This window comes from Symphodus melops (genome assembly GCF_947650265.1).
Source record: "Symphodus melops genome assembly, chromosome: 10".
NCBI classification, from domain to species: Eukaryota; Metazoa; Chordata; class Actinopteri; order Labriformes; family Labridae; genus Symphodus; species Symphodus melops.
Genome location: NC_136700.1, coordinates 6458997 through 6471471, shown reverse-complemented (window position 1 = coordinate 6471471; position 12475 = coordinate 6458997). Strand labels below are relative to the sequence as shown.

At 40.2% G+C, this 12475-nt stretch overlaps 1 protein-coding gene across 1 annotated transcript in view; it reads right to left on the bottom strand.

Moving 5' to 3' along the window:
* Positions 1 to 2590: 2590 nt before the first annotated feature.
* The window catches only part of traf4a (tnf receptor-associated factor 4a), a 35471-nt gene continuing 25586 nt past the window's right edge, over positions 2591 to 12475 (bottom strand). Inside the window, exons 2-7 of the mRNA XM_079354930.1 lie at positions 11993 to 12044; positions 8869 to 8973; positions 8485 to 8646; positions 7719 to 7880; positions 7195 to 7350; positions 2591 to 6051 (exon numbers count right to left, since the gene is read on the bottom strand). Of these exons, the coding sequence (XP_079211056.1) occupies positions 5419 to 6051; positions 7195 to 7350; positions 7719 to 7880; positions 8485 to 8646; positions 8869 to 8973; positions 11993 to 12044 (1270 nt within the window). The 3' untranslated portion in view covers positions 2591 to 5418. The remainder of the gene's footprint in view (positions 6052 to 7194; positions 7351 to 7718; positions 7881 to 8484; positions 8647 to 8868; positions 8974 to 11992; positions 12045 to 12475) is intronic.

Below are 12475 nucleotides of genomic sequence, written 5' to 3'. Positions count from 1 at the left end.
GGAGGGCAGGGTGGAGCTGCCTGTGAGTAATAGAAGATTAGATTTGGGATAATCCAGGACAAAACGTGCCAGAAGGTCAGATTACTTGATTCTCAACACTTTTCAGGCAGACTCAACTGTTGAAAAAAGTTTGTTGAACATTTCAACCCATATCAGAAATGTATCAGAATCTGAATGACTGATCTGGGGAAATTTCAATGACATATTTTTTCTTCTACTTGAAGTTTTCTGTTATAATTTTGAATAAAAGGTAGCTCTTTGTGAGTCACATGTTGTGTTTCTTCAGATCTATCCATATCTTTGTAGATGGCCATGGCCTTCTCTGTTTGTAACATTTAGATCCCAGCTAGCAGTTCACTTTAACACATTTTTAAAGAAAAAAACCTTTTCAGGAGAAGGACACATTTTTTTAGAGGTTTAAAGGCACAAAAAGGCACTGGCAATAAATATTAGCTCATACAATATAACTGATTAAATATAACTGAGTCTGATTTAACATGACTACCAGTACTAATATCACCCAATTATGGTCTTCTATCAAACACAAATACAGGGACAGAAAATGAGCCAATCGTCACTCCACCTCTTCAAACTTCTAAATATATAAATTTGCTCTACCTTAAATAATTGACATGATATGTACTGGAACAAACATGCTTTAAATGCAGCAGATTAAGTGAGGAATCCAGGCAATAACTGCTACTTACAACTTACAGTAACTGGGTGGTTGGCAAGACTTTGGTATTGATTCAAAATAATATTTATTATATTGAAATATATTTACCACAACTTTGTTACCTAAAAAGGTTTTTTTTTCTTAATAGGTGGCCACTAAAAAACAAGTTTATCTTTGTTAATCTTGTACCTTCTGTCCACGTGTCTACCCAAAGGTTGGAACAAATATTGTTCTTAGTTAGTTGTCCAATTGTAAAGAGTTTTTTCTATTATGATCTCAAGTATTTTATCACCCAATCTTTCTTTAGTGATCACTCTAATGAAACCATCACCCCAGACCAAGACCATCTGAAATTATGTTTTTTTTTCCTTTTTCTTCAAAGTCAATGTTCAACCAGTGAGATTCCATTGGGAGGACTTTAGTCCAACTCAGGAGTGAACTTTCCCTGTTCAGCTCCGATGTTTTTTTATGTTCAACAAGGTTTAGACAACTCACTCTGGTACCAGCCCGGTACAGTTCCTTCACTGTGAGGCTGAAACTGTTTAACTCAAGTATGAAAGACGACAGCATGGCACCGCTTTATAAAAACCACAGCTCCTCTTTGATGTGTCGTTTTTTTTTCTTAGTGAGGAAAGCTTCATGGGTTGGGCTTTCTCTGCCTTCACCACCACCTCCTCCTCCTCTATAACCAAACTTGCTTTCAGCATACATTGACCAAAGGTTGGGTGAGCTCACCACTGAGTTGAAGTGCGGTGTGTATAGAAACGTGACTGTTTCTGCAAATCATTAACTGTGCAAATGGACGGTCAACTGAAAGGCAGCAAAGTCAAAGGACAACACTATACACAGAGCTGCACGTGACTCCGCTCTGCGTGGGAAACATGGAAGAAGCAAACATGTAATTAGCTGTTACTATTTTCATTTTGCATTGCCCTGAAGCAGCACAGAGATGCTGGTTGTGCGACACATGCCAGGAAAGTTTGAGGCTGTTTAACTTTCTGTACTGGTCTAAAGGGAGACAGAGGACAATTCTGACCAGAAAACCTTCCCTGAAATAAATGATTCCTTTTACAGTAAAGGATAACATCAGTCCAGAATGAAATAAAGCTTACTTCAGAAACATTTATCTCCCAAAAAGGGAGAAATTGTACAGAGGCAAAGAAACGACATGCCATATTCATAAAACTGTTTTTACTTTAACAGCAGAAAAAGTAGGCTGAGAGAGAAACAATGTGTTTCTCTCTGTAAGTGGAAAACTGGACTGTCCTCCTGAGGGACCCCTCAGTGACTTTGCTGTTAAGAGCTCATTTTCCTCTTCCTTAAATCCTACTGCACTGAACGTCATCCATACTGAAAGCTAATGCAAACTCCTGGCACAGCTTCAAAGCAGGGCTGGTGTCTGCTTTACTTCCTCTGCTCCTTCGCTTACTCTTACTTCGAGCCACATTGAAGCAAATACTACGATATAAACAGGATAGAAACTACTTTCTCCTCTAACCCAGATCCCTAAGTGTTTTACATTTAAAAGTAACCAACTCCAAACTAAAACAGGACAAGTGATGCACATACAAAAGGAAATGTAAGAGGATTTCAAAAGATATGAAAGAATAAAAAGGGGTAAATTATGTTTGAGCAACAGCTCTGGTCAGTGATGTTGCAATTTTTGCACTGATCAAATCAGTTATTGATTGCTGGATTTAGATGAAGTTCATAATTAAGCTCTTCTTTTGGAAGTGGAAAACATGCTGTTTGAAGTCAAAAGGTTCTTTGTCTTCGTTTTTAAAAGGGTTTTCTTAAAGTGCAGCAGTGATTTGTGCTGCTGCACTGATTTGTGACACTCTGACCATTAATATTGAACAAGTTCTCAACATTGTGCTGATATTTTGCACTGAACAAAGCATTAAAGAAAACGACTATAATATATGTTATTTTATTTCAATTATGAAATTGACAAGCACTCATCAATCAACATATTAAAACAATTCTGCCATCTGCGCAGTCACATGACAGCTCCTTAAAATAAATACTTTTAAGAGGAAATAATACAGACAGAATATGTGAGGCTCAAACCACAAGTACAAATGAATTATCCAAATGTCCGAGAGAAGAAGGGTCTGAAAATTCCCAAAGTCAACCCCGACTCTCCAACAAAAAGTGTTTGTATAAAACAGCTAAGTATTTTGAAAAATACAGAATCTTACAAAAAAGTTTTTTTTGTTTTTTTTTTGTTAATCTTCTCACTTCTTTAAATCACTGTAAAATATCAGCTGGTATTATGACAAAAATCTGGATTTTTTCCCCCATGTATAATAATGAAAAGACAGAATGTGCTTCTGCATTTGTACATAAGTATTCACATACATCATAAGCATACTGTATCACAAAAGTCCTCCACCCCTCAGATTGTGTTCTGATGAAGACAAATGTATCGCACAGGGCAGCGTCCCTCCAAATGCTCCTCATCGCCAAGTTGCAGATAGAAACCAGTGACCATGGTAACAGCAAAGGTGTAGTTGATTCAGAGACACCCACCTGTTTCTTTTCAGACCATCCACACCCAGGCTATGTAAAACAATACATTTCACAGCCAAGTGTTCATTGTCTCTATCGGTTATGTAACCAACAGCTTTCACATTTTGTGTGTATAAAAACATAAAACTTAAAAAAGTATTGTTTTGACAATTCGTCAACTTTCAAAAAGGTCCAAAAAAAGAGACAACATAGCCGTTAACAAGAGGGGATTTCAAGATTACAGGTTACAGTACAAAAATGTGGTCCAGGTGGTTGCACATGAAGCATGCATGTGTTTATGTTGCCCTGCTCACCCCTAAAACCCTCATGCGAAGACGTACAGTATAAAAAGGCCACATGGCTTTTCCTTCACTATTAAATGCGTGTGTACTCTTAACGACTGGCCTCTTTGTCTGCTCATCAGAAGACTGACGAAAGGTGCTTTTTAGTTTTTTTCCTATTGGTTAACTCCACAAAAGACACAAAACCTCATATGGTCATTATGCCGTGCGTGTTTGGTACATCTGCATGCTCCTAAAGCTTCAGGGCAGGTTCAAACTACTGACAAATACAAGTCACGGACAGTATCTGGGATAAGAGCAGTTAACGAGAAGAGACAGAACTGTAACTTCATTGCTTTGGGGTAAAACATAACAGACAACTTAAACCAAGGACCTATATAGGCTACTGTCAACATGACATTTTGAAAATATGATTATTCACTTTTTTACTGGGAGTCAAATGAGTAGATTGACCACTTTTATGCATGTCTTCTAATATATGAAGCTATATCTGAGCCTAATTAGCTTAGCATGAAAAGTGGGAAGAGCATGCACGACTTGCTTGTTGAAAGGTAACACAATCAATTTCCAAAAAAACTCTTTAGCTTTCTTATAAATATAACTTTACATCTTTCTTGTTAATACTAAACCTATTTGACAATGTGCTGAACCAAATTACATTTTTTGTTTAATGTAAGGCTACAGCCAGCAGCCACTTAGCTTAGCATAGCATTACAGTTAACGTGGTCAGTCCAGATGTTTTTTATGGATGAAAACAAAAAAGAATAAATAAGAAGTGGCTTTGTGGGTTTTGGTAGATTGATTTTGGAGTGATTGTACAAATCCAGGTTAGTTAGCTGTTCCCATTTTTTTATGTTACGCTAATGTAATCAAATGCTGGTTTTAGCTCTATTTCACATTAAACAAATGTGCTACAATTCTCCATTTCATTCTAGTAGAGATTGACAATACGTGCTTAAAAAAGTAATACACCTTCAAATATGCTGCTACTGCTATTGTTTCCCTTTGGTGTAATAATTAGGGGGTAAGAAGGACAATTTGCTATTTTAAGTGAGAGGAAGCTCCAGAAAGTTACTCCCGACCAAAAAGTAATCCTTCATGATTTTTACAATTCCGTCTTTGTATTGAAGGAATTTCAATGATTGAGCTGGAGATATTTCAACTTATTGTTCTAAGCTAGGTAAACATTACACTAGGTCAAGCCTCATATACAAAAGACACATATGAGAGTGGTATTGATATTCTTATTCAATTCATCCAAAATGTTAGACAAACTCAGTAAAAATAAATGGATGAAGCTGCAAGTTTCTCACTCAAAGCATTGATTAGTGTTTGTGTGTACACAAACATCAAAGTCTCTCACAAGGGCTCTGATTGTAGAGATTTCAGTGGATGTATACTGTATGAGCATGTAAACAAAAGGCAGTTGGGCTTGAGCTTGAGTCTGTTGAGCTCCCTCTTCTTCAGATCACCCCAGCGGGACGTCTTTAACCATCTTCTAACTCTCTATAAGTGCAGAGGCTTAGAGAAGCCCTTCACCACTATTTCATATCTTTTCCATAATCCTCAACATCTCTACTGCGGAAATAACAACAAAAATATAACTTAAGATAAACTCTCTAGGCACTGTTTGATTTCCAAGGCTTTTTGTCGTAGACTGTGATAAAAGGTCAGCAAACAGATATAAATGAAAAAAGAAAGACCAGAGAGTGATGGCTCTGCAGACCAAACACTTTCTCCTCTGTGATATATCTTGTTCCTCCAAGTCAGCTCACGCAGCCAAACAGACTCGCTTCAAGCTCTGTGGTGGAGAGGCTGCAAGGACAGAAGGTATCTAAAGGGTAAGTGTGTAGAAGTTTTCAACGTTAAGTGTTCCATTCTTAATCCTTCTTTGTCTTTCATAAAAAGAGGAAAAAAAAAAGTTTGTTCTTAAGCCATGATCTTCTGGGGGATCTCTATAGAAGCCTTGATGAAGATGCAGTTGTCTCGGACGTAGTTCCTCTTCTTTATTTCCTCGTGAGAGATGAACTTGGGGTAGCCAAAGCCTAGGGTGCTCTCGTCCAGCGAGTTGCGGCTGCTGCTGGGCTTCTGGAAGTTCTTCCAGTTGGGGTCAGGGTTGAAGGTCTCGGTGATGTGCTGGGGTTTGGAAAGAGAGGGGTCACTCTGGTCCATGATTGAGAAGGTGACCTTGTAGGAGAAGGGCCACTCCAGCAGGCTGTCGTACTCTCCAGGGAGCACACGGATGTAGACCGAGAGATGGGAGCCCTCCCCGCTGCCGTTACCGTTCAGGAAGGCCGACACCTGCAGCTTGTAGCCGTAGCGGTGGGTGTAGAAGGGCGGGCTGAAGAACTCGTGGTTGCTTCTGACTTTGGCCTCCTGGAGTTTACGTGAGTAGTCGTTGAGCTTCCAGATGAGAACGCCATCATGACTGACAGACAGCTCCTCCATCTCTCTCCGCAGCTCCAGGATCTCCTGCCGCTGACGCCCCACCAAGTTACACATCATAGTCAGGTGAGACTTAGTGGTGTCTTCAAGGTGACGTCCAATAGCCAGTTTGGGGCACTGCCAAAACAAAGCATAGGATAAATGATGCTGCTATATATTCACATACAATTGGTGGTCTGCATCTCGAGAACATAACTGAAAGTGTTAATAATAGTTGAATATACGATGAGGAGTCAGAGGAATACATTTAACAGAAAAAGTGAAAAAACAGATGGAAAAAAAGTATTGAAAAAATTCTCCTTTGGCTAGTTAAGACATCCTCCGCTACTTCAATTTCAAAATAAGTGTCAGTATCAAAGATCATGAAATAAAGTAAAGAAGGCATCATTTCAAATTCAACAGTTCAAACAATCTGCTGTAGATTGACACAAAACTGAAAAAAGAGGAACATACACCCAGTGGCGTCGTTAGACCTGGCTGTTTGGACCTACAGCCTGCATGCCCCTGGACCCCCCTTGATTAATTTTCGGCCCTGGGCTAAGCCCCTTATGTTTAAGATCCTAACATCGCCTCTGCATACACCCCATTTTTTTCTGGTCATGGGCTACAGTATATGAACACATGTTTGTCTGTGGGATTTACCAGAGAATCTTACTGTTGTAATGGGACATCATGTCTCTGTGTTTTATTTGACTATTAGAAGGAGAGACGTGTCTTCGATGGAGAACTTGATTTGAAAACTATAATTGGATGCGTTTCTGATCTATTCATGTCAAAATCAAGCACCTCTATAACTACAGACAGTGATCAAAGGACACTGCTTTCACGGATCATCTATTTCTGAGCCATACACTTAACATTTCAAAGACATGGTTTATTATATTATATAATAACTGCGTTCCATCAAGCCATCTGTAAATGTTATATATCAAGCTTTCTGGAGGCTTACAGCACACAGAGTATGATGCAAATCCACCGTTCTTCCTCGAGCGTCTCCACATCTTAAATTGACGTCAGCTTCAGAAATAGACTGAATTGCATGGACAGAATATATGAGTGTGGCTCTCGTTAAAATAGACCCTACAGGCACAGTACTGTATGTTTGAAAAGACGAAGATCATTCCTTTGGACATGCACTGATTTGAAGGATATATAATGAAAATAAAAAAGGCAAAGACAAAGAAGCTGGCTGGTTGGTAACCATATATCAACAGTTTCTCCTGAATATTTGAAAGGTTAAGTGATGCTGATCAGGCTTACCCTGTGTTTGCAGCCAGCATCTTTGAAGGGGCAGAGAACGAGCGCACTGCCACAGTTGTCCTTCACATGGTTAGCCAGGTCCTCTCGGGCGATGTTGGGTGTGCCACACTGGTTCGGACACTGGACGGGAAACCGAGGGCAGTGGTACTGGTGGTTCTGCAGAGGAGAAGGGAACAGTGTTAAATATGCACTCATAATGGACCCACAGCACGCACGCTACATAACAGAGTCATGTTAGTGATGCAAAGCAATAACTTTCCTTGAAACCTTATAAAAACACGTGGTGTCAAAAATAAGGAAGCAAAAATAGACTAGAAAAAAAAATCATCCAGACTGAAACCACAAATGGTGACTGGGACCTTGCTGCTAACATGCCAATCCCAGCAGGTCATAGCTAAGTCAAACACAGATGACAAGTATATCCAAGTGACCCATTTTGAGTGTCTCGACACTTACCTGGCTTGATCCTGCCAAATATAACTACATATGAGACTGATAATGACAGATTCTGCTGGTAGACTGACCTGGATAGTGTCAAAGACAAACTCTTTGCCGCAGTATTTGCAGGGCTGTGTGCGTTTGGGACACTCGGCCATGCTGTGCTGGGACAGCAGGCGACGCATCATCCTCGCCCCACACTTGTTCTCACAGTATACGCTCTCCTGAGGACACACGCCCTGGTGGTTCTGGGACACAAAAGGAGAAAGCACAAAACATTTGCGTTTAGCGTTGATATGTGCAACAAAAACTGCAGATACATCCAAAAAAATCGGTTTGAAGATTGTTGTTTTTCTATTGCTTTAACTAAGTCTTCATACAGAATTTCAACATACTGTAGTCTTACTCCAGTGTCATTAGTAGGGTATAAAGTTATTGAAGGTAATGACTTTGAAAACATGACTGTGTAATTCCATTGTGAAAGCCAGAAGGTGGATGAATGCCCCTGTAACTGTGTGAAAAGTGGGGCCAGAGTAAACAGAGGAGGGGTGGCGTGGTGAGGAGACTCTGAGGTCCTTCAGCCTGCTCACTGAGAAAAACACTGTAAGTATAAAAGAACCAGTCAAAGCTTCTCCCCTTGTGCCAACACACGTGTTACTTCAAAACAGACCAACACTCTCTCATGGCAGGGACACATGTGCACGAGTTCCTCCTGCTGATTCTCACAAAGCTGTCTTTCATACAAGCACGGAAATGATGAGGCGTCACTTGGGGTTGTTTACGTCAAACTCCTGCTGTGTTTCTACAGTGGGAAAAGAAATATAAAAAAACAGGTTTGGGGATGTTGTTTACCTCGTAGGCTTCACCGGTGAACTCGCTCCCACAAAACTCGCACTTGACCTTGCGCTTGGGGCAGTCATGCTGCAGGTGGTCGGGCAAGTCGCGGCGTGTCAGCTTGACGGAGCAGCGGTTGGGGCAGGGTATCACATTGAAGGCGCAGGTGGAGAAGTGGCCCTGAGGGAGAAACAACAACAACAACGTCAGATCTACTCACACACACACACACCCACATGTTCGGCATTTAGCCAGGATACTGCCTGAAAACAAGACGTGAGGGGGGAGGGAGAGCAACTATGGGTATCGGGAGGAGATAAGACAAGGTGTGTGTTTGATCAGGCAGCAGAGATTAAAACTGAAAATGAAGGAGACTAGAGAGAGGATGTAGGAATGTCTCACCTGCAGCTGCTTCATCTGGCCAGTCCAGCGGCAGCCCTCCTCACTGTGGATGCAGCGGATCGGCAGTGCCAGGATCTGCTGCTCCAGCTCTGGGTCTGGGTAGATCTGAGGGAAGAGAGACGGGATAGGGTTACAAGCTGATAGAGGAGAGACAAGGTCAAGCTAAAAAAGAAAGAAGAAAGAAGTGAAGTCTGCAATTTACTAATCTGGATTTGAATTTGGGTCTACAATTAAGACAATGCATATCTTACTTTTATGTTTTTTATTGTCTGGGGCAAGGAAGAAATGTATGGCTAATTAAAAGCTCAACAGTTGTTCTGTATTAGTATTTCAACTAATACTTCAAACATTGTTTTACACACACAATTAAAGCGCTATCTCAATCTTGATTGGTCAACACTAATGGAACATCAAACGTATCTCAAACCGAGAACAAATCACTTCTGTAAAGATGAAACCATATAGCCTACAGATTGGGCAATTATTTTCAGATACCAGAGAACAGCATTTGTTCGCCTAATAAAAAGAATTAAAGTTCATATAGATGTTATGTTATATTGGTGCTGCATCCCGGAAAAGCAATTATATTTCAGTGACATGTTTGTAGGCTGAGTATGCAGTTGACCCTTCCAATGCAGTCATAATGAGACCTTTGAGACAGCGACAGAGAGAAGAGGAAAAGATTTATATTTCCTCGGTCACTGAGTGATGGGATGAGTCGGTTTTCGTCCCAAACACCCCAAATCCTCCCCTACAGTGCGCTGTCCTGAGGATTTACAGCCCTGCTCTGCATCTCCATCCCCCCATAGTGTAACAGAAGCAGTGCACCAGTCAAACAAGAAAAGCCACTTCCACAGAATGTCACAACAGCCCTCTAAACAAATACCCGCTCAGTAACAGCAGGACTGCGCTCACATGCACCCACAACATGGGGGGAAAGTCTCCTTCAAATTAAAAGTTAATTTTGAATCTAATCCCCAATAAAAACATTGCAGTGTTAGGAGAGGTCTCCGCCAGACTAAATGTGATTATTAAACTGAAAACCAAACCTTGTAACTATGCTCTAAAGAAACATGGAGATGTATAAACATTCAAACACATGGTTGACTTGCTTCACTCCAATTAAACAAAAGAGCAAGATGTTTTTTTCTTCTTTTGCTGCCATTATCAGATTCTTTCAGCAGAGGCAAAGAGGGGAAAATCCTCTAAAGCAAACTGAAACACTCTCTCATTGTTCCAGTCTTGGAATCTGCAGGGAGACGGCAATGATGACCTTTTAATAACTTAGTCCCAGGCAGATCAGGGGGGTTAAGCTCTTTGGAGCTCCAACTTGAGGGTTTATTCTGTCTGCTTTAGCCATTGTTAGTCCCTCTACTATTACTACTACAGTGCTTTGAGGGCAGTGGCACTCTTTTTAAGTTGGGTTGTGTTTGCTTACTGTTCTTTAAGGACAGTGTGTAGCAAGCATAACAAAAACCCTGAGAGTAGACCACCACGATGGGGTAATTTGCAGGCAACCGGGAGCCTACGAGGGTAAATAACAATGTCTGACAGGTGTGCCATGAGCACATCCTTCCTGTGATAAGTCCCTGCTATCACAGGCGCCTCCATCGCTCTCAGCACAGCATGCAGACCTGCACTGCTGCACACACAAATCCTTCTGCAGCTCTGGCTAATTTAAGATAAAGCATCAATGCCAAAAGCTGCTCAGTTCAATAAATTGTTCATTTCCTAGTATCACATGAATATTTCAGAAGTAAGTTTTTCTTGTGCAACTCTTTTTTTTTGTTGCTCTACAACAAGGAAATCACATGCTAGATAGAGACGTCCTCTGACTCTGAATACAGTTAGTCACCATCTCTCCCCCAGGGCACAATCTGATTAAAAAAACAAAGGGGACAAAAGCTCAGTTGAAATTTGGATACAGTTTTCTTCTCCTGGACTGGGAGGGATTTATTCGGGAATAAAACACAGCAGTTTAAATCAACTAAGCACGCTTTCCCACTGTAATGAAATAAAAGGTAACCTCTGACTCTGGATTATGCTTTTTAGAGGTTCACGAGTGCAAATGTTCTGCTTTCGAGTCAAAGTCCCATCCAAACATCAAATATTTTTGTACCTTAAATCTGGGTATTTGCATCTCACACCCAAACTGTATGTAGATCTGACGTTGTTCGTGTCACTATCTGAGCTGCCTGCCTCCTCTCTGATTTGCATTTTTCTGATTGGACCGTTGAAAACGTGTTTGCACCTGTAGGCTATGCTAACCGTTTGTATATAGTTCCCCCAACATCTTTCAGAGCACCTATTCATGTTTAAAATGTTACAAACCTGTTTGGGTTTTATTTTTGAGAAAGCCTGTGCTCCAGTGCTCAGTTCCTTACAGTAATTTCTCTAAAATGACTCATGCATCATCTAAATTTGCTTTGCTGTTTCTTGTGTGAAATGTTTCAAGTACTTTTGCGTTGACTGAATGTCTCATTTCACTTTAAAGTAATATCCACCTCATGACATCAGACATTTCCTTTGAGCTGTTTTACATGAGTTTCTTAACCGTAATGAATTCCTTTATTCTGTGGCATGTTAATTTTGAAACCTTTGATCGACCAGAAAGTTGTTGTTTTATTTCAAGATAAAAGCAAGTAAACAGCAAGTAAATTACTATCAGTTTATGACAGTAAACAAATTCAAACTAAAAGTGGAAGGTTTTGTTTTTCAATGCAACAAAATAGAACTCAAACATGTAATTAAAATTGCTATGAATCGTGATTAAAAAAAAGGTAATCGTTTGACAGCGATTATTTTGCAGAATCTTCTGGTAAACAAACCAAACGTATTACATTTATTTTTGTTTTGCTAATGAAAAAGTATAAACATGCTCAAACGCTATGATGGTGATCACTAACATAAAATCTGCCTAACATTAGCATGTTACTGCAAGTTACTGTTACTGATGTTACTGTTAGCGTGCATATGAGACAGAAGAGCCTCAGAGAGCTGTTAGCATGAATTTAAACTCTCGGTTTTAACTGTTTATGACGCTGTCTGTCAAGTTTATTTGCTTTATGAATTATATTCATATCATTTCTTTCATTCTGGATGAGGACTGAATGTGGGATCGTACCTTGGCATAGTCCAACGGCAGCTGATCTTCTGGACACTTGAAAACTCCCTCACTGCAACAAAACAACAGAAAAGGTTTCATTATTTGGAATCACTCGTATAATACAATTATCACAGGCTGGCAAGCATATCAAAAAGGACAGTCAACTCTTTTTGATGGCAAATTCAGCTTTCAGGGACGTCACTAACTTTGACCCTGACCGAGAACAACCAGAGCTAACAGGCACTTCTTCTTTGACAGTACGAGAGAGCAGGGCTACTCTGCCCTAAGTTTTATTCTGTCTCTTCAAACATTATTAATATGAGAAGTTGTGTGACTCATTTCTGTGTGTGACATGCAAGTACATACACACACTGCGCAATAAAGTCAAATCTTCGAGACGACTGCTGTCAAAACTTTGGCTCTTTCATCTTCTTCTACTCAGAGGATTTAACTGCAAAGATTTGTATACTACTGAGGACAAAACCACAATGAGCCGACTGA